This window comes from Emys orbicularis, chromosome 2 (assembly GCF_028017835.1).
Source record: "Emys orbicularis isolate rEmyOrb1 chromosome 2, rEmyOrb1.hap1, whole genome shotgun sequence".
NCBI lineage: Eukaryota > Metazoa > Chordata > Testudines > Emydidae > Emys > Emys orbicularis.
In genome coordinates, this window is record NC_088684.1 from 118,605,865 (window position 1) to 118,629,226 (window position 23,362).

Here is a 23,362-nt window from a genome sequence, read left to right on the forward strand (position 1 = left end):
AGTGTGTTGTGTGTATGTGGGGGGAGAGAGAGCGGGTTTTTGGGGTGCTGAGAGTGTGTCAGCATGCTGTCTTGTAAGTTCAGACAGCAGCAGACCCCTCCTTCCCCCCACCTCTCTCTCTCACACACACTCACAGGCCATTGGGCATATTTACCGCTAATAGTCAAAGATCAATTAATTGCCAAAATTAGGCTATCCCATTATACCATCCCCTCCATAAATGTATCAAGCTTAGTCTTGAAGCCAGATATGTCTTTTGCCCCCACTGCTCCCCTTGGAACGCTGTTCCAGAACTTTACTCCTCTGATGGTTAGAAAACTTCGTCTAATTTCAAGTCTAAACTTCCTGATGGCCAGTTTATATCCATATGTTCTTGAGTCCACATTGGTACTGAGCTTAAATAATTCCTCTCCCACCCTGATATTTATCCCTCTGATATATTTATAGAGAGCAATCATATCTCCCCTCAGCCTTCTTTTGGTTAGGCTAAACAAGCCGAGCTCTTTGAGTCTCCTTTCATAAGACAGGTTTTCCATTCCTCGGATCATTCTAGTAACCCTTCTCTGTACCTGTTCCAGTTTGAATTCATCCTTCTTAAACATGGGAGACCAGAACTGCACACAGTATTCCAGATGAGGTCTCAGATGAGTACCTTGTATAACGGTACTAACACCTCCTTATCTCTACTGGAAATACCTCGCCTGATGCATCCCAAGACCGCATTAGCTTTTTTCACAGCCATATCACATTGGCGGCTCATAGTCATCCTGTGATCAACCAATACTCCGAGGTCCTTCTCCTCCTCTGTTACTTCCAAGTGATGTGTCCCCAGCTTATAACAAAAATTCTTGTTATTAATCCCTAAATGCATGACCTTGCACTTTTCACTATTAAATTTCATCCTATTACTACTACTCCAGTTTACAAGGTCATCCAGATCTTCCTGTAGGATATCCCGGTCCCTCTCTGTATTGGCAATACCTCCCAGCTTTGTGTCATCCACAAACTTTATTAGTACATTCCCACTTTTTGTGCCAAGGTCAGTAATAAAAAGATTAAATAAGTTTGGTCCCAAAACCGATCCCTGAGGAACTCCACTAGTAACCTCCCTCCAGCCTGACAGTTGACCTTTCAGTATGACCTGTTGTAGTCTCCCCTTTAACCAGTTCCTTATCCATCTTTCAATTTTCATATTGATCCCCATCTTTTCCAATTTAGCTAATAATTCCCCATGTGGAACCGTATCAAATGCCTTACTGAAATCGAGGTAAATTAGATCCACTGTGTTTCCTTTGTCTAAGAAATCTGTTACCTTCTCAAAGAAGAAGATCAGGTTAGTTTGGCACGATCTACCTTTTGTAAAACCATGCTGTATTTTGTCCCAATTACCATTGACCTCAATATCCTTAACTACTTTCTCCTTCAAAATTTTTTCCAAGACCTTGCATACTACAGATGTCAAACTGACAGGCCTGTAGTTACCCGGACCACTTTTTTTCCCTTTCTTAAAAATAGGAACTATGTTAGCAATTCTCCAGTCATACGGTACAACCCCTGAATTTACAGATTCATTAAGAATTCTTGATAATGGGCTTGCAATTTCATGTGCCAGTTCATTTTAACTATTTGGGGCACAATGGACCAGACTGTGAACTCAGTTATACCAAAGTAACTCTATAGACTAGTGTTACACTAGTCAACTGAAGTCAGTAGAGTTACTTGTAACTCCACTGTGCTCCTCCTCAACCCTTTACATAGTAATACGCCAAACTTCAGGCAAATGGCTTTCTACAAGAGTATGCTTTGTCCACTGCTAAGAGTCCTTAGTCCACTCCTAAGAGGTTGCAGTTTTGTACCCTTTCAGATCAGAATGTGTCCCAATCAGATTAAAGAAATGCAGTGTAATCGGAGAGTGTATTTCCATTTGTGACTCTAATCCAGTGAAAACTGATAACAAAGGGTACAAAACTGCAACCTTTTAGGGCAGAGCAGTGGACTAAGGGCTGGTCTACACTAACCCCCCCACTTCGGACTAAGGTACGCAAATTCAGCTACGTTAATAACGTAGCTGAATTCGAAGTACCTTAGTCCGACGTTACCGCGGTCCAGACGCGGCAGGAAGGCTCCCCCGTCGATGCTGCGTACTCCGCTCGCCGAGCTGGAGTACCAGCGTCGAAGACGAGCACTTCCGGGATCGATCCGGGGCACTTCCGGGATCGATCCGGGATCGATTTATCGCGTCTTAACCAGACGCGATAAATCGAACTCAGAAAATCGATTGCTTACATCCGGACCCGGATGTAAGTGAAGACGTACCCTAAGCTTACTCTTGTAGAAATCCATCTGCCTGGAGTTTGGCATGTTCCTGCATAAAGAATTGAGGACCACAGAGGAGCTACATGAAGGTTTACTTTGTCCCATTTAAGCATAGGCAGCAAATTTGCTATGTGAAAATAGAGCCCAAAGCCATGGAGCTCCCAGCCAATATTTCCAGTTTAAGTCCTCCATAGTAGTTTGGAAATTGTGAAGAGGAGAGCAATAGCTTCTCTTCCTAACTAAAGCTAATGGTTGTTCATATTCCTAAATATGGAGGTGCTTTTATGGTATACCTACAGATAGTCAGCTGAGTGCTGCAAATAAAATGTGCCCACTTGACTATTTTGATTATTGAATTTAAGATTATATATATGTTTGTTTACCCTTCTCCTGAAATTTCAGTTCATGAACATTGGGCCTGATTTGACTTGAAAAAATTAAAGAAAAAGCTGGATATGAGGTGTGAAATCAGCTTCTCATTTAAACACTCTTTCTGCTAGCCAGAAAACCAAGTTGGGCCCGATGGCCTTCTATAAGGTCTGGGTGTCCCTCCAGATGTCAACCCAAATATTGACTTTGTATCATCCCTTTTGAAGCATTCCCTGAAATTCCCTGGTAGTTGCTCAATACATACTGGAAGTGAAGTCTTCAATAATTGATATACCCATTGCTTTATTTTCCAGAAAGCCCCCAGACTCCAAGTTGGAGATGGGGGTTGTTAAAAACCTCTATCCCATCCTCTAGAACAGGGGTAGTCAATAAGTGGACTGTGGGCCAAATCTGGATCACCAAATGCTTTTTGAATGAACTCTGAAATCTTTTTATTTACTTATTATTATCATTTGTTTTTATTATTGTTTTCTCTGGAATCTGGACCTTGGTTTTTGGATTTTGGTTAATCAGTTGAGTATGTATGTCTAGGAGGGGCTGTTCAATCAGCTGAAACTAGTTGTCTCCAAGTGTTGACACCAACATATGATAGTTGTACAAATACTGGCTAACCATAAGACTCTTCAAGAAACTATGTTATAAAAGCACTTGGAAAATACATTACCCCCTTAGATATCTACAGCAGCAAGTGCCTAGTGTACTCTCTGAGGAGGGTGTCCTTTGAACACTTGAGAATGCTAATTAACATGAACTAACCAAATCACAGTTATATAAACACACTATAAGCAACCGCTGGTGGGTGTGTCAGAGTTACGCTCCATCAGCTTTGTTTGCATGCACTTTCAGAGTAGGAGCATGACACTTGAATAGCACTGAAATCTGCTCAGAGCACTTAACTACATTACCTTCTCCTCCCCTCCCCCAGAGAATTACCTTTTAAAATGTAAACTGAAGAGATCAAGAGCGTTATTGTGGTAGAGGTCACTCTGAAGTACAAAGGGATCGGAGTCAAACTTTCGTGTTGCAGATTCCTTTCATATCTCTGGATAAAACTCTCCTATTATGATTCCTCTTTTTCACTTAGTCAGCAAAATAGTGTTAACAATGTAAGAATCACTTGACTATATTTGTCTGCCAGGCAGTTTGCTTCTTGGAAGCCCTCTCCCTTGTGGAGGTGATCCCTTTCTTAAACAAAATATTGTCTAATATCCAGGAATATATGCATAGGGGACCAAGAGTAAAAATGCAGTTAATCTTCCAATCACAAGGCAGATACAAATAATAAAAATGGTATTATTGTAGCCCCTACAAGCCCCAGTCATGGACCAGGACCTCATTGTGCTAGGTGCTGTACAAACAGAGCAGAGAGATAGTCCCTGCCCCAAAGAGGGTATGTTAGTTACTCTGAACTATTTGGAGACTAGACCGATGTTACAGTCATTGGACTAAATTAATCCAAGTCCCTGAAATCTATGAAATTTTCACCAGGGATGGCCTTAACTCTATCTCTTTGATGTGCCCATCCCCATGGAATCTGAGAGAGAATTTGGTCTATTCTGTCCAACAAACCACTTGATTAAATGACTGAAGCTTTTAGTCACTTTGTCAAATTGCCATTTCACTCAGGCACTTAGTCAAAGAGTTTAAAATATTATGATGTTTCTAGCCTGATTTTCCTGAAAAGCTGTATAAAACAGGCACTCAGACAGACTACAAAGTAATAAACAAGTGATTAAACTGGGAGTGAAGCTTCACATTTGATAACTTTGAGTTCTTCTTACATGTTTCATATATAATGAATGATAAAAATTGTGGAAGGGATATTAAACCTCTATGCTTCAGGGCTTATGCCAGTCTCAAACTATCGGACAGTGGGATGAGATTTAATGTTGGGAGCAAATTATCTCACATCTGCCTCCTGCAGCACGCTTATAGCTTCTCCTGAAGCATCTGGTCAACTGGCCACTGTCGGAGACAGGATACAAAACTAAATGGACCTTGGATCTCGTCCCTGTCTTCTGTTTCTGTAGACACTGAATATATATTACATATGAGAGAGGCATTTGAGTATGTTAAAACATTTAATTTTTTCCGAATTGCTTTTGCCTTATTTCATATGTTGCAAGTGAATGCCAAATCACTTGAGATGTATGAAAGCTATCCTTTTTGACTTAGTAAATCATGCTGAACACAATCTGCCATTGTTCCACGTTCTAATAAATGCAAAATCAATCTCTCTACACTCCTGGCACATCCATCAGTTGGTCCTCCATATAACTCTTCTCTCTTAATTGCTCTTGGCATTGGAAGGATCTTCAAGAAGATGGCCTGTGTTACTTCTGTCTTAATATGTCTTCCAAGGTTTCTGAAGTAATTTGTGGTCATGATAGATCTTCCTTCACTTTGATCACTTATACCCTGGTAGACTATATAGTTATCCCTAGTTTTCTCACATGCTCACAGTACTAGCTGTTACGTCTGGGAGACAGTGTAGCAGCCTATTTACTTCTCTGGGCCACCGCATTCTCATCTTAGGTTGCTCACTATGGAATTACTGATCCGGATTTTTTTTCTTATTTCTTTTTGGTGCCTTTCTTGCAGTTCATGGCTCTTTGTCATTAATTGAGCTATTCTTTGCTTCTACCTATCTTCAGTTATCTGTCTAGGTCTTACACTGCACTCAACATAGTAACATTTGACCTTATTTTGGCTTTAGTTAGATTTTTGTTGCCATCTTGGTGAACTGCAAAGCAAAAATGAACATTTAATACCAGATTTATATGCTGGAACTAAGCCCTATTAATCTTGATTAATTTAGTTAAAATTTTCTTTCACTTCCTGAAATCCACTTCGTTTTTCCTCCAGCATTGTCAATATCCCAGGATGTAAAATCACAAATAGCCGGAATGAATCCTGGTCCCATTGAATCAATGGGAGTTTTCCCATTGACTTCAGTTGGGCCAGGATCTCACCCTAATAGCCTTATTGTAACCCATATCTGATGTCACAGAATGATGCATTCTGGGATTTCTTCAGTGGAAGTACCCTGAGGCTTTCAGACTGGGAGGGAATGAGGGAGAAGAGTTTTACAGAGGTTGGCTAACATTTATTTCTGGGCTGAATATTCCCAGTTGGATTTGTGGGGTTAAAATGAATGTTCCACTTTTGCTTTGCAATTCACCTTTAATGTTCTTCTGTCATTCAGCAGAACATGCCTGTCATGTACAGTAGTACTTATTATTATTCCCATTCCACCAACGTCCAGGATTCCTGGGCTAGGCAGCTACTTAAGCTCTTATTCCGAACCTTTGACCTCACACTGACACCATGAAAAGCTATCCTTCTGACATGACAAGCAGCCCTGTGGTTTCTGGACATTGCTGCATTTGAAGTATCTCATAAGTCTATGCAGTGTAACAGGCAAAGTTTCCTGGCTTGAAAGAAGGTCCGTTGGGAAAGCAATTTATCAACACAGATGAAAGATGAGAATAGCTGATGGGGCTTTTGACACAGTGGGAGTAGCTTGGGCGGGGGCTCACCAATCTATGCACTTTGTAAGCATCCCTGCATGGGCCAAGTTGGGAGACAGTTGATTAGGAGTGATCAACCAGTTAAGAAGGGGATTCATCTCGTCAGCTGGGGCCTGTTAAATGGGAGATATGAATGGAGAGGGGAGGGCTGGAAGGAAGGGCAAAGAAGTCCAGAATCTCAGAGTGGTGAGACCTCTCTTCCCACCCTTTCACCCTATGAGAATCCTTGGGAAATACTTTATGGTGATGCGACATGAAGCTGCATAAAATATTATAAATAAAGTAAGCTATGGTAAGAGTGCGCGAGGGCTGCTTGCAAAGAGAAATCCAGGGTGAAGGAGCCCCCCTCCCTTGACACGGCTGCATGGAGAAAAGTGAGGTTGCCTCTTGCATTGCCAGTCGTATATCCCTGGAGTAGTATATTGTTGAAAACCCCAAAACTTTTGACTAAAATGAAAAAGCTTAGTCAAATCCATTTTTTGTCCAAAAAAGTTTACATATATATTTAATCAGCTCTAGTCAGTGGAGACGCAAGTCCCAATTCTCCTTTCACCAATGCCAGTCTCTTATATTGGAATAATGTCATTACTTTCATTGGAGTTAGTCCTGGTTTGCCCCAGTGTCAGTGAGAGGACAATCAGGCCCAGAGATGTTGGAACTAACCTAGGGTATATCTACACTCTGAGCTGGCCGTGTAAATTCCAACACGAGGAGACATCGGATTGAGCTAGCTCACTAAGAACAGAGTGTAGACATGGCGGTGCGAGCAGAGGGAGGGGCGAGCTGCTCTGAGTACGCCCCTGTCTGAGACCCTAAGCAAGTACTCGAGGTGGCTTGCTCCTCCTGCCATCCATGCCACTGCAGTGACATTCTGTTTTGAGTGTGCTCGCTCGATGAGAGCTAGCGCGGGGGATATCTCCTTGAGCTGGGAATCGCACCCCTAGCTCGAAGTCTAGATGTGCCCTTAGCTCTCCCGTTGGTTTTACACTTGTGTAACTCCACTGCCTTCTAAAGCTATGCCTGATTCTCATGGATGTGAGAGCAGAATGGGGCTTTGTCATGGGGACCTTAATTATGTTCTTTCTTGTTTGCTGTTCTCAATATAAATAATTATTCTGGCTGAAAGTATCTGTGTATGGGGAAACAGCAATTGAGGTGTATGCTCTAAATCAACACATTTTGGCTAATAAGCTGAGATGGGTGGGGGGAATCATTGACTGACATACACCCAGCAAGCAATTCTTCTCACAATTTAAAGCAACTCGAAATTTAGCCCACTGCCTCTGTAAAGCCTGCTACTTGTTAATGGAGACATGTTGGGGGGTGGGGTGGGGGAATTAATTCACACAAGGAATTATTGTTAAAATAAAGGTAACGGCAAAGCTTCCATCCAATATCTAATTAAATTTTTCCTAAAACAGTAGATCCATTTATAATACGTGAAGCCTGATTTTGTTCTCATAGGAATGGGCTGGTTAAGGATTTTATTACAAATATTTATTTACTCCTCTTGCCACTTGCTGGTTTTATTTTTAATGGATTTGCAAAGCTGCAGGAGAGCTGCAGGGGAGAAAAAGCCTCATGGGGAACCCTTTGTGTCTGGATGAATTGGAAAAACAAACTCTAGGGTGTTCATTTGCCATGAATCACTTTTCACATCACGTGCGTAATATGAATGAGGCGTCTGTGAATCTAATTCCCTTTGTCCCAGTAGTAAAGCAGATCAGTACGATAGAAGAGGCGCAAGGCCAGCAAAGCAACCAACTTGAAAAGGAAGCACCATTTAGCGAATTCATTTTCAGCTATTTCAGCACCATTTGCTCCTTTTCTTTTCAACAGATTTAAAGAACAAACCTACAGTCCACAGGAAATGCCTCTGTTAAGCATGTCTGCTGCAGTCTAGCTAAGCATGGTAGCAGCTTTCAACAGCCTGATTCCTTCCTATTGTCACACTGGGTCTCTTGTCACTCTAAGTGGGAGAAGAGAAAACATGCACCTCCACAGCCAAACTTTACCTTAGGAAAACAGTAGATCAATGCCATGACAGCCTCCTGCCTTGATTTCACAAGAGGGGTAAGGAGGATGAAGATTAAAGGGTTTTGTCTAACTTCAAGATAAAAATCCCAGTTGCACAATCTTTTTGTGCTAAATTACCTCTATTTTTGGCAGCTATTTATTAATCTTCGGAGAATTTACATGATTTGTTTCCTCTCCCTGTTATCTTTGATCTCAGCAGGAGGTTTTTATGAAGCAAAAAAACTGAATGACTAAGCTCATTCCAACTAGAAAATCAGGGCTTGCTCAGAAACTTAACCCTTTCGTCCATCACCTGGAATAGGAACCCTCCCTGGTATGCAATAACAACTTTATTGTCCCTGTAAATATAAAATGGAATTTTAAAGATCTCACCACAACTTTTGTAATATATTTCCAAATTGTTCTCCTTGCAGACTGTGTGCGTAGGCCACTCTGTGCTGAGACTGGGGTAAAACAGGACTAAAATGAGAATGGCAGCATTAAGCATCTTCATGGTGGTGAAGGTGAGGTGGTCTCTGTAATTATTTCTCTCTCTTGTCACCAAGGCGAGGAGGGTAGTTTTCCACTTCCTCTCTCCAATGACTGTGACAACTGTAAGAGGTTACTATATTAACCGCCTGCACAAGGATTAAATGATCCAATACAGGCTCACAGCTTGAAACAACGTAGTGTAAGCAAGTGGCTAATCAGAATTCTGAGTGTGTTAGTTCCGTGTGTTCAGACTTCTGCTTTCTGTTTCATGTTAGTTTAAGCTAATGATGAATGATCTACTAACACCTTCTCATTGGAAAAGCTCCACTCCGCAGCCTTAATTCTTTGTTGAACTAGATAGATAACTATTTAATCTCCCCCCACCTTCCATTCTCATGCTGTAGTTGGGGGGTCAGAGTGTAAGACAAGCTTAACTTGGCATTTCAGGCTGCAAAACACTGTAGGCAAAATTCATAGAATCATTAGACTGGAAGGGACCTCGAGCGGTCTTGTAGTCCTCTCCCTGCACTCATGACAGGACTAAGTATTATATTCTCCCACCCTTACTCACAGTGAGTAGTACCTTGCTGTATGAGTTGCCAGTTTACTTTCAACTAGACTGTTTGCAAAGGAAGGTACTACTCAAGGTGAGTAAGGGTTGCTGGCTTCATGTGATGTCTGGAGGTAGAAAATGCCCTAATGTGGCACTCCTCTCCCCTGAGTTTAAGTTCCACTTGGACGTAAGCTCCACTTTCTGAATTTGATTGTCACTACATTTATTTTAGCAGTGAGTTTCTTTGCTAAAGAGAACAGAGCTTTGTTGTTCAGTAGACTCGATTCCCCTGGAGCCTGAGCCTTAGGAACACAGCTTCAGGAAGCATTCCGTTACTTTTGGCTGTGCTAAAAATTATTTCAGGTGTGCAATGATGACTCACCTTTCAAGTCCTGATTTAATTATTTTTGGCATTGCATTGATTAACATTCCTCCTCTGCCTCTCTTTTAAGCCAGAGCTCTGGATTTTTCTGCATATGTACTGGCTGTATACATGCACACTACTGAAGTTGTAAATTTGTAATCCAGGCTAATTGTTTCATACAACGTGGCACGTGTAAACTGGCAATTCTGGAAGACAGTGAGGAATACACAGTAAAGAAGCCAGGGCTGCTTTAGCTCCAGCAAACATCTGTTGGGTTTGAGAATCAAGATTTTCAATTGGCTTTCAAAATTCAGTTGCTAAAGCAGGAATTTTTTGGACTGGAGCATAACTGGGAAAAACCTTCAGGCCAAATTCAGCCCTGCAGCAGGTAGGTGCGAGTCTATTTGGTGGAGCTGAACCAAGGCTGAAGCTGGCCCCGTGGCTTGGTAAAATATTAGGCTGGCTCACCGCATCTTCCCTATTTCAAATCCTGCAAGGTGGCACGTGTGTTAGATTAATGAGACACGCCTTTAGAAAAGTGGCTTTCTCCTTTGTCTGTCACTCTGCCATTGAGTAGAGTTACAGGGGGAACAAAAAAGAAGCACATATATGGTTGAGAAAACAAAAATGCATGCAACAAGTTTATTAGGAAGTAATACTTAACAACGGGAGCCCTTCGGTTCTGTAACTCCTGGGGGTGAAATCCTGGCCCTACTAAAGTCAAGAGGAGTTTTCCCATTGACTTCAATCAGACCAGAATCTGAACCTGGATGTCTTTTTTTAAAAACCGACATTTCAATTACCAAAGCTGGCCAGTAAGAGCTGCAACTCCGATGTTATGCCACCCTCTACCTGCCCTAATTTTGGGGGGATTAATCACAGCTTTTTTCTTTAAAGGAAGTTTCCAGTCCTGTTCACCGTGCACAGAATCTTTAAAATATACACTCATGTTAATGTACTAGTAAGGGTGAAAGTCAACTGGCACTATCCTTTGTTAAAAACTCGTGTGTGTTATGGCTCCCCATACAGCCCATGAAAGCCAGATCTGAATCATGTGGTTCAGGCCCATGTCTAGTTTTGCATTCTTTAGGCACTAGTATAATAGTAAAGCATGTACTCTGTGGCCAGGTTCAGAACCCAGGCAACTGTGCTTCATGCAGAACATGCACCCTGGCCAAGGGCAGGGTTGCTATAGATCTGTTTGGTTTGATCGAACAATTGATCAAACACACCCAATAGCGATGTCTGATTAAAGCAAAAGAAATTACCCAGGGAATGTGATAGGGAAACTGTATCTGGAATTACTTGTGTACAGGCTGTGGTTAATTTTGATTATAACACAATCAGTGTAAACCATTCAAAATAAAATGCTCTGCCCACTAAGAACTACAAACAGTTGAAACTTGGGAGTGTCCCTGTATATTCAGTGCTACTGCAATTTGCAAAGTGTCACGGCTAGAAGCTGTTAAAGCAAAAACATGACTTCTCAAGCCAAACATTATGAATGATCATAATGGTGCTGGTCTTGGATTTCATTCTTTAATTCAAGACGCTTGTGTTCTCGCTTGTGTTCCGAAAAGGATCAGAGTGCTCACTGGTCAGAAATGGTTTTTCCATCCTGTGAAAATGTTCGCGATTAAAAAAAATTCCCGATTCCACAGACTTTCTTGATTTTTTGTGTGAAAAAATTAGAGTGAGAGAGATCCCCCACCCCAATGGTCAGGGCACTCACCTGGGATGTGGTAGTAACGGGAGAGAGAGGGTGGATCAGGGAGTTGAACCTGCATCCCAGTTGCAGGCTATTCTGGGGTGGGGGAAATCTCTTTCTGTCTCTGACTATAAATTCTGTCCTGGGCCTAAGAAACCTTTCTGATGAAATTTTATCAAAACTGATATGGTCCCACACATTTTTTTTGTTTTTTGATGAATCAGCATTTTCCAATCAAAAATGATTTCATCAAACAATTCCCATCCTGCTCTAGTCAGAGGGCTTATTCTTTAGTCTCCTGGGTCAAGGTTGTGATTATAGGATTCATTGCCATAGTGGGATATTCAATAATTATTTTTGTTCATAGCAGTGCTGTAATGCAGTAGGTGCTTTTCAGACATGCAAGGATGGATGTTCCCCCCCACTGATGGTCCCCCCGCACAGTCCACGGATCAACAGACTTGGGGGAAGCAGAGCAACAAGCACAGATTTTGTTGGTACAAGTCATCCTGCTTCACTGAAGGGAGGATGACAAGTGGTTCTTCCAGAGACTTAAATGTGGCCTGGGTAGGACAGGGGCCTTGCGGATGAGCTCAGGGAACTCAGACCGTGCACAGGGGGCCATGTGGCAAAACAGTCCCTCTCTCTCTAGATGAAGCAAAGTCACCTTTTTCTGACACCATCCTGTCACTGGCTCTAACAGTTACATCTGAAAATCATTTGTAGGTGCCTTTGGAATGTACCAGGTTGTACCAAATAACAAGTATTTTATAGACAAACATCCTGGAAGGGACACACTGACCCCCCTAGAAAGAGTTTTATTACCAATCCCATCTCCTCTGTGGACTACTCCTTCAAACATGAACAGCCCTCCCAGACTTCTATGACTTGTGGGATGAGAAGCTGTGTCTGGTCAAACAAGGAAGTATGTACCCAGGAGTTTCTGTGGGCTTGTGCAGATGGTGCTGAAACCAGCTCCACGGCTTCTTCACGTCTATTTTTAGTGAGTATAGCTAGCCTGGGTACACAAACTGTCATTCGCACCCACAGCTGCAATGTGGATGTACCCTTGGTTTCCCTCTGAGAGCCCTGCAGAGCCAACGCCACTAACAGGAGTAAAGAATAGTATACTTACACTTGTCGCTACTCTGTTCTATATAGATTCTTGCACTGTCACTCATGACTGTAGTATGGAGCATCTTCCAGTAGCTTGTTAAGTGATATGACAAACATCTCTCATGTTGGTTTGCTCTCTCTCTCATCCTCTCCCCAGCATGAGAATTATGTGTGCAGGGTAGTGTTTTCTTTTGTATTTTTACATGGGCATGCAGCTATGTGGTTAGATTAGAGATGACAACAACAAAAAAGTGCATCTTGTACTTGGAACACAAGGTTTGTGATGTGACTAAAATGAGCAGAGATAACTATATATTCAAGGAACTGAGACGTTAAGAAGGTGCCATTTTGAATTAGTGTCTTCAGAAACGTCCATTCTTTGCTGGTATCTCAGCCTTCCTACCTTGTGCCCTTGTGAATAACGGAAGAGGCTGGCAGGGAAATTGAGACTTACTATTGCTCAGTGCAGAGACTATACCAAATGCATAAATTTAACTTGTGCTCACCGGTTGTCAGCTCTGGTTGCTCACAATGCAAAGATTCACAGGCTCAAGGCCAGAATGAAATTTTTACCTTTGAGTCATGCAGGCTTTCAAGATCTCCTAATGCTGAAAGTAACAACTTACAGCTAATGGTGCAAATAGAAAGAACATTCTCCTGTTCTGAATTTTGTATCCCAGTGAGAAAGATTTTGCTGGCCTCTCTGGAGCACTCTTACCGACTGGAAGGAGTCATTACAATATTTGTCAGATCTTCCACTGTGGCTGCATTGCCCCTTCCAACACTGAGTGGTTTGACTTGCTGTGCATGTTGGTGGTAGTGATGTGGTGTGAAATTATTCTGGTGAGCAATCTTTAATTAGCTAAGAACACAGCCTCTGGCTTTCAATCCACTCTGTGGGCTTCATTATGTCAGGAGTCGGTTTCTTCTGCAACAACTTCATGACCGTGTGCTCATGAGCTAGAGCAGCTGTTTGGCAATCCACTGTGTTTAAACTGGTATTGGAATCAAAACCGCAGTGGATCAATGCCTGTGTTAAAACCCATTCACTCTACCAGGTGGACTATATTTGTTTGCCAACATTGCAGCAATGATGTGCAACTTTGGATCAATGTGAATCAGCACTGCTTAGACTGTAAGAAGTGACAGCTTCCCACAGCAGAGACAGATGAACTAAAGCATATTGTTTTGTGTTTCTTTGTAGTCTGCTGCTTCTCCAGGTGAAATCAATGGGAGTCTGGCTCCATTTTAGCTAACTGAACTTTCTGTATGTTCAGGGGGAAATGGCTGCCTCCATGGAGTAAATTCAGCACCACTCACTGCCTAAGAAATGCATATACAAGCATACAGGTATCTCTTTAATAATACTTATTGAGACATTCTGACAGAAATGGAGCAGAGTCAATAGTGCCCTAGTAGTTTTCTGATGTGAGGAATGTCAATTCTGTTCTGGATCAAATTCTCTTTATAGCTGACTTGGAGAAAGAGGGGCAGGTGGTGGGAAAAATCAGGGTTGTGTCCAAATAATCTAACTAGCTCGGGTAAAGTAGCAGTGAAGCTGCTCAAGTAATTACCTAGGATTCTGGACGGGTTTGTACAGTCCATACTGAATTCTGTGCTGCCACAGCTTCACTACTACTGGTACCCGAGAGCTAGCTACATTAAAGCTAGCTCAGGGATGTCTACACGAACTGCACTCACGCACCATGATTGCAGAGTAGACATACCTTAAGAATAATCACATGAAATTCTATCCAGTCAGTCACACAGTTACTGGAGGGGACCCTTGCAAGGTTTGGGTTTGGTTTGGATAAGCATCCACAAGGAGGGAAAACTGTTTAAAATGGCTGTGTCGTCTGTGTAAATGAGTTTCATTCTTGATGCTGATAGTTCCATTCTTCAAGTGGTCATGCAGCTGCTCAAGGAGGTCATGGATCACTCACAGTGAAGTGATCCTGTGTTAATTATGGCCAATCTGGGCATTCAACCTAAGCCACAAATTTTAAAAATTGAGGCTCTAAAGGTAGACACCTAAATCAATACTTTATATATAAGTTACAGTGCTCAGGCCACTTAGGTATCTAAATTCATATTTAGGCATCTAACTTTGGACATCCAGAGCTGAAACTTTTAGCCTAGGTGTCTTGTAATACATCTGAGTAAAAAAACCCAAAACCAAAATAAATACTCGTGGAGGAGTTTTCCCTTAAATTTATTATAACTGTGTGAATAACGGATTTTTCAGTTTGTTTACAGTACTGAATTTTTTTTTTTTTTAGAAAAAGGTTAGTTTTGGTCAACCTGAAACAATTTTTTTAAAATGTTCCGTGAAACAAAAAGTTAAAAAAAAAAGTTTTTTTTTTATATTTTTAAAAATTGTCTATGAAATTGAGGTGAATTTCAAAAAAAGTCATTTTGAATTAAAAAACTGAAACATTTTGTTTTGAAAACTTCAGAATGAAACGTTTCATTTTTTGGTTTTGGGTTGGTTTGTTTTTTACCAGAACAGTTTGACAACATCGACACAAATTTTTTCAGTTAACTCGAATCTGCATTTTTCACAGAAAAAGAGATTCCACAAAAAATGTTTGGTTAGATCTACTTGTGAACACAATAAGATATTTTTCCTTACTAGATTTTACAGCTTGTGGCATGAGACAAGCTTTTTAAAAACATCTAACTTACGATTCCCTTGTTTGGAAGATGCTCTTTAAAGGACCTCTTTCAATATCTTTTTAAAATCCTTTATAAGGAAATCAACTGCCATGTCTACACTGCGGGGATTATAGTGGCAAAGTGCTGCTATGTGCCATAGCTATGCTGGCATAACCCCGTAGTGTAGATGCAGTCTACAGTGAGGGAAGGATGTTCCATTGCTGTAGGAACTCCACCTCCTCAAGTGACAGTAGTGAGGTCAATGGAAGCAGTCCTCTGTCAGTCTAATTGAATCTACACTGGGGATTAGGTTGGCATAGCTACGGTGCTGAGGGATCTGGATTTTTCACACCCCTGAGCATTGTAGCTAAATTTTAAATGTAGACCAGGCCTAATATTAACTGGCCAGGATTGTACCCTGGGACCAAGTATAATTGTCATGGAACAGCCCACCAACTAGATCAAATAGTACAGTACTGCAGGAGTAACTTTAGAACTATAACAATACTTTGGCTTCTTCATTGCCTTCCATCCAAGGAACTCAGTGGCGGCAGCTCCAGGCACCAGTGCTCCAAGCGCGTGCCTGGGGTGGCAAGCCGCGGAGGGGCGGCAAGCTGCGGGGGGCGCCCTGCCAGTCCCTGCGAGGGCGGCAGTCAGGCTGCCTTCGGCGGCTTGCCTGCGGAAGGTCCGCCGGTCCAGCGGATTCTGCGGCAATTCAGCGGCGGGTACGCCGAAGCCGCAGGACCAGCAGACCTCCCGCAGGCAAGCCGCTGAAGGCAGCCTGCCTGCCGTGCTTGGGGCGGCAAAAAAGCTAGAGCTGCCCCTGCTCAGTGCTTTACAAAGGTAGGTAAATTATTGCCAATCATTTTACAGTTGAGAAAACTGAGGCATCAAGGTGGTGATGGTGTGAGGCTGGTATGCTGATGCAAAAGCACCCCTTTTGGCTATGCGGAGTGTTACACCAGCGTTTGCTCTGGCAAGGCGGTCAGTCAGTTTTCCTTGCCCGAGTCCCACTGGGATATGTGGGTTTTCTCCTTATTCTTGTCAGAGTCCACTGGTCCGGGTGTCCAGGGGGCCTGGAAACCCTCTCAGTTCTTAAGTCCCTCAGGGATTGGTAGGGGAACCCAGGCCCACCCACTCCATTGGGTTCCATTTCAGGGCCCTTAAGCCAGCCAGGCAGAATTGGGACTCAACAGCTCCCGCTGTGCCCTGAGCTCTTTCCTATCTCCTCTGGTTTCTGTAGGCTTTTCAGCCTGTTGGCCCGGATGTCCCTTCTCAGCATGCTGTCTCTGTGTGGCTTCTCAGCAGCTTGCTGGCAGGAGTTCCCTTCTTCAGCCCGCTTGCTCCTCTGGCATCTGCCCTGTCCCTCTGCTTCCCAGCTCTTTTAATCTCCCCAGCTGCTATGAGTCTGCCAATCAGCCTTGGCCAGCAGTATCTGCATTAGCCGCTTGGTTGCTGGGACAGGATGGAGTATTTACACCCCATGATACATGGCCAAGGTGGTCACAAAGCCAGGAATAGAACCCCCATGTTCCCAGTTTCCAGTTCCTTGCTCTAACTATTGGACACTGCTGCCTCAGTATCTACTGTACATGCAATCGAGCACACTGGAAATGTATGGGGCTATGTCTACCAATGGATCACAACTGCACTGTGCGAACAATCTTGTGTTCTTTAAACCAAATCTGTGGACATCAAGAGAAGGTAACTGGGAGTCTAAAAGGAGTCAAGTCATTTCAGAGCCTGTTATTAGTCAAACAGCACCTAATTGTGCCGGAATGTGGTGTCCCTCTCCTTTTCTCACCTCCTTAAATAAACAGTGGAAGATAAACTCCAGCAATGCCTCCTAGATTTTTAGACACCGGTTAGTCTTCCAAGCCCCTCATTCTTAAATCCTAGATTACAAATGCCAGTGGCAAAAGGTTTGGATTGGGATCAATATTGGAAGTCTGTTCAGACTACTTTTTCTTCCCCTTTGGCATTTCCACTGTTAAAGTGGATGGTGTGTAGCTGGGTGGGCTACAATGTACAGTAACATTAAATATAAATATTTAAGGTTGTTACTAGAATGTACAATAACATTAGATATAAATATTTAAGGTTGTTACTAGTGTTTAAAAAAAAAACCCTGAAGAAAAGCTATTTCTATATCAACCGCCAGGTGGTACTGTTAGTTTAAATTCTGAATGGTAGTGTACAGTATATCTTGCTATAATACAGAGTTATTGACCTGAATGTAAATCTTCCCAAACACAATGCATTTAATTAAAAAAAAGAAGGTCCGTGTCTCCAGTCTGGCTCGGTCTATAGTGTCTCACCTTTCTGCAAAGCCTAGGGCAAGCAATCAAAGGTTATTTAAAGTTTGATTTTGAGAACCTACCTATAAAAAGACAAGGGGGAAGCCAAGCCCTGATGCCTCTGCGTATTGTGGAGTGTTGAGACCACTTGGCAGGTTTTCCCAATTTATCTTGCATTCGCCTCACAATTTCCAATGTGGAGCTTTCCAGTACAAGCAATAACCGTCACTAGCAATGCAGTGCAAAGCTGGAAACCTCCTTGGAAATCTCACATCCTGAATACTAATGTAACCCTTCTGCCCATCTAAGTTGGCAGCAACAAGGGCCGGGTTCTGTATCTAGGGGTTCCGTTTCAATAACGCAATGCAAAACTGGCTCGAGCCCCCACCCAGTGACCTGGGACAATTACATACCACCCCCTGGGTGCCTCTAAGAGGCAATACTTCCCCTCTTGCAAGCACGGAGTCTGAGTGTAGCAGAAAATGTTTAATAACATGAGGTAAATGACATCAGCATAAAATTGGAAAAACACCACAAACAGGATTCATAACACAAACCATGAGCAAACCCACCCCAGCAAATTGGGCTGTGTCCTTTCCCTTTGGTTCTTGAATCCAGCAACCCAAAAATCACCCAGAGTCCCCAAAGTCCAACACCCCCAAAGTCTCTTGGGTCCAGCAACCACCCAAAGTCCCAAAAGTCCAACAACCCCCAAAGTCTCTGTCCCTGGTCAGTGCAGCCCCAGAGTAAAAGGGGGGGGCACGCAGGGTGTTAAGGGGCACCTTACGTGATCCGAGGCTGGCCAGCCATCTGTTTCTCCATGGGGGTTCCGCCGCAGCCTTCACCACGAGCCAGTCCACTTTTCTGCCATCCCACAAACTGCTCTGCTCTACAAGCTGCTCCACTCCGCTCCGCTCCCCGACCTGTGAGCCGTTCCAGCCGTCCCCGCAAACTGCTCCGCTCGCCGTTCCTTGGGCCACTCCAACCGGCCCCATAAGGCTCCGCGCTGCTCGCTGCTCCTCCAGTCATCCCCACAAATTGCTCCGCCAGCTGCTGAGCAACGTAGCTTCAGGCTCCCCCACTAGTTAACACAGCACTCAGTGATCTCAGCTCTTAATAACTTTAGCTCTTTTGTGATTTCAGCTCTTAACAATTTCAGCTCATAGTATAGTAGGGGAGCCCCAGTGCTGGTGCACCATTGGCCCAAAGTGAATTCAGCTCAGCAGCCTGTAACTAGACTCTTAATGGAATCAAAGTTAGCTCTGACATTTAACAGTGGAGAGAGGAGGTGGTGCAATTGGTGTTTCAAACCCTCAGAGGGGGAACCCATACTATCAGGTACAAATACCTGTCCCCATCCTCTCTCAATTCACTGGGTTTTGTAACCCATGCCCCTTGTCAAGCAATTGCTACTTAGGTAATGGTGAAGGACTCACTCAGTCCTTCTGTCATACAACAGTTCCACTGGCCTTGATTCACAGAATCAGGGTAACAAAACTTTATTCTTCCTGCCCCAGTAACAGAGAAACTGGGGATCCCACACCAGCCAAAGTAACCACTTTCAGTTGCTGTTGTTTCATGCCAGGCGAGTGGGTGTGCCTATGCAAACAAGATTAGCCCCTGGAGTTCTTTTCCACACTCGCCATAATTCACCACCAGATGTCAGGGTAGAGCTCATCCTGACTCTGCTTACACTAATGGGAACTTAAATGGAGATAAAGGATACACCCCCTGCCTCCTGCAACTCCCAAAACGATCAGTGTGCATGAAGACAGTTGATGAAGAACAATGCCAGTGTAAAATCCACTTTCTCACAACCCGCATCCCTAAGCACCCCCTGTATCAGTGTTCTTTCAGAAGCACCCAATGCACGGACAGAGGTATGTAGGCAGACGTCCATGCTAGTTATGGGTCTGATATGTCCAAGGAGTGTGTAGAAGAAGAGTGAGCTTCCAAAATGCAAAGGGAAGGAATGCAAACTATGGCTCTGATCCTGCAAGGAGCTGAGCACACCCTGGTTCCTATTAACTTTGGTGGGAGCCGACTGCATTCGTCATCTCACAAGATCGCACCCTGCATTAGGAAGTCACTGATCTGTGATCTCTACGTGCATGAGGTGTGTCACGCACTGGTGTTAATAAGATCGACCAATGAATGTGTAGAGAGGAGAACAGACTAAAGAATGCTCCCTCCCTGCTGTGTTAATTTTCTGATGTTGAGGGAAGGCTGAAAATAAAACCTGGACACGACTGAACACATGAGTCCAGGTAGCCACATTCATGGCTGCTGTAGGCAGCACTGCCAGTCGGTCTCCTTGAAATAAACAGGCTCTCTCCTCATTTGTTTCTCACTGTCAATATGATGATTCCAACTACATTTCCTTCTGTTTGTGTTTGCTGCTTGTCCATGCTGACAAAACACGTGTAGTTTGTAGCTCCCTTGTTTCAGCTGGCTGCTATTCCATTTTAATGTGGGCGCTTCATTGGAGGTCATTTAGTCAGTATGTTGCTGAGCCATTTACAAATATGAGCTGATGAATATTTCATAGCCGTTCACCAGGAATTCTGTTGAAGCGTAGCTTCATGGCAATGAGTCAGTAAGTGATGCGTTCAACCTGAAGCTGTTTCCTTGCTGCTTCTCTCATCAGATGTACTAATTACGGATGTTGAGAGAAATCTTTTTTTTTTTTTATGTAGGAAAACCTTTTATTTTCACTTTCTCCTGGGCTTGAGTCTAGCTATATATTCCTTGAGTATGCACCACTCAAGGGAGGAGTCTCTTTAAATTGGCTGGATAAAACGAACAGACATTCTGCTTTCTAAGGTCCAGTCTCAGTTCTGATTTTGTTCCTACATCTCTGTGCACACTGGAGAGAGATAATGCTGGACTCTAAAACTAAGCCCTGGTCTACACTACAAAATGACTTCGGTATAACTACATTGCTCAAGGGTGTGAATAATTCACACCTCTGAGTGACATAGTTATACCAGCCTAAGTGCCGGTGTTGACAGCGCTATGTTGGCGGGAGAGCTTTTCCTGCAGATGTAGCTAGCGCCTCTGGTGGAGGTGGAGTTATTAAGCCGACGGCAGAGCTCTCTCCCATTGGCTCCACGCTTCTTCACCAGATGCACTACATCAGCACAGCTGCATCGGTGCAGCTGTGCCGATGTAAATGTCTAGGGTAGACCTGCCTTATGTCTCTCTTCACTGCCGAAAAGGTGTGTTTTTATATCAAGATAGCTAATGGAAGTTACTTATCAGTTTTTACCCTGATGTAGCTAGGCGAGGTCAACAGCAGGTGGTGAATGTAGTTTGTTAATGTCTGCTTGAGTTTGCACAGTGCCTACAGTAGTCTGAGAAGTGTGAACTGCCCTATTCATCTCAAAGGATGACTAAACTTGGATGCCTAATGATGATGATGATTTAAATGTCAATATTGTTGATCAAATGGAAGAAAGGAGAGGGTGGGTGATATTATCAAGGGCTACACTATCTACTCCGAGGAACATCTCATTTTGACATTACAAGTGGATTAGCTTGTCTACACTTGAAATGCTACAGCGGCACAGCCCGCAGTGCTGCGGCTGCATTGCTGGAGTGCTTCAGTGTAGACACTACCTATGCTGACAGAAGGGGTTCTCCCATTGGCACAGGTAATCCACCTCCTCGAGAGGCAGTACCTAGGTCAATGGAAGAATTTTTCTGTTGACTTAGACCTGTCTACACCGGTGGTTAACCATGCTGCTCAGTGGTGTGGATTTTTCACACCCCTGAGAACATAGATGGCTTGACCTAATTTTTTAGTGTAGACCAGAACTTTGTATTTCTCCAGTCAAAAAGGAGTCAAGCCAAAGGAATCCAGTAGGATATCCTAGGGCTGGTCTACACTGAAAAGTTACGTTGGCATAGCCATGTCTCTCATGGGTTTGGATCTGAGAGACATAGTTAAGTTGCGCTAACCCCCAGTGTAGACAGCTATAGGTCAACAGAAGAATTCTTCCATCAACCTAGCTACTGCCTCTTGGGGGGGTAGAATAGCTACAGTGATGGAAGAACACCTCCTGTCACTGTAGTAAGTGTCTACGCTGAAGCAATACAGCGTCACAGCTGCTGTGGTGCCGCTTTAGTGTTTTAAGTGTAGACATAGTCCGAGCCCTACCAACAGGGATGTGCTGAGCAGGAGCCAAGCCTATGGAGCACAGCACAAAGGATCATACTTTGAACATTTATATAATCTGTGGCAATCAAGTTTTGACTCTTGAGTTAGAACCCCTGGGTTTTAATCCTAGCTCATCCAGTGACTTCCTGTAACTCTGGGCAAGTCATGTAACCTCCCTCTGCCTCATCTTACCCTGTGTGTAGTGTTGTGAGACTTGCCTAATTAATGTTTGTAGAGCACTTTGCGAGTCTTGGGTAGAAGGTGCTGTTATAAGTGCAAAGTATTGTTAATTATTACATTCCTCAAGGCATGTGCCAGCTTCTATGAGGGAGAATATCACCACTATAGAACTTAAGCGGCTGAGTGTGTTATGCCAATATTTACAATTAAAATACAATAAAATCAGGCAATGTGGGAAAATGGGAGAGATCCTCTAAGGGCCCTTTGTGGTTTTTACTGGCCTTCTTAAAAGACCTTTTTCTTTCATGATGACGAGTGAAATAAAAATCTAATTAATCTGTGCAGAGGAAAGGGAAACAGACTATTTGTCTAATCTGTTCTTTAAAATCTCCAATGATGGAGATTCTACAAATAGAGCAGAGAAATACCTGTCAGGGATGGTCTAGATAATACTTAGTCCTGTCTTGAGTGCAGGGGACTGGACTAGAAGACCTCTCGAGGTCCCTTCCAGTCCAACAATTCTATAATTCTTAAAGCCAGGGACCAGTCTGATTTTGTAGGTGAAACCTCCAGAATAGCTCAACAAACCTATAATGCATTATAACTCAATTAATAGTATTTTGGAGATCATGGCTTTTTCCTTTCCTTGAAGCAGGCGTATATTTCTCTGGTTACTACTGATACACTGTGCTGTAACTTTCTCTTTCACAAATTAAGGGCCATATTCTGCTACCCTTGTCACCTTGAAATAAATGGGACACCTCACAGAGCAAGATACTGCTCAGTGTGTGTATGGGTCACCAGACCTGAAAGAAGGAATTAAAATAGTCACTTCAATGGATAATTTATTCGATTCCTAAATTGATAAATACAGCTGTATAAAAACAAATCTACAATCTTATTCTATAGAAACCTTCCTGGGGTCAATTCAAGTAGCAATAGCTCTCGAGTCAATGTGTCTAGTGGTTAGAGCACAGGACTGTGAGCAGTCTAGGTTCTAATTTGCTAGATGACCTTGAGCAAGTCACTAAAGTGTCCTTCAGCTTCCCCATCTGTAAGATAAGTATTATAACTTCAGAGCTGCTGCAACCACTTTATCATTATTAAGATTACAGCTGAGCTGCATTATAAACTTAATTTCCCTCCCGTCCTTTCTTTCTTCCACCCTCAATCCCGACCCCCTTCTCCTCCCCCAAAAGTCATGTTGGCCTCCACATCGGTATGTTAATTCTCCATGGCACCCTAGATATATGGGTGTTTGCCAGAGTTAAAATAAAAAGGTCCTAATCACTGGACTCTTCTCTCTCAGATCTAGAACAAGGCCCAAAGATTTGTTGGCTTTAAAATCTATATCACAAGCTATTGTCATAGGCGTGCGCACGGGGTGTGCGGGGTGTGCCCGGGCACACCCTAATGCAGGGATGGGCAAATGGCCCCCATCTCCAGGTGCGGCAAGCCGTGGGATCTGCGCTCCCGGGCTGGAGCGCCCGGCCGAGCGCAGCAAGCTGCCGGCCCCTCTCCCGCGTTCCTCCCTCCCCTGGAGCCCTGCTGCCGCGCGCGCAGCTCTCTGGGGGCCGGGGCTGCAT

The 23,362-nt window shown here is 43.4% G+C and overlaps 1 protein-coding gene across 1 annotated transcript in view; it reads right to left on the minus strand.

Annotated features, from left to right (window-relative positions):
* LY86 (lymphocyte antigen 86) overlaps positions 1 to 8,766 on the minus strand; it is a 35,387-nt gene extending 26,621 nt beyond the window's left edge. Inside the window, exon 1 of the mRNA XM_065400240.1 lies at positions 8,646 to 8,766. Coding sequence (XP_065256312.1) covers positions 8,646 to 8,766 — 121 coding nt within the window. The remainder of the gene's footprint in view (positions 1 to 8,645) is intronic.
* Positions 8,767 to 23,362: the final 14,596 nt, after the last annotated feature.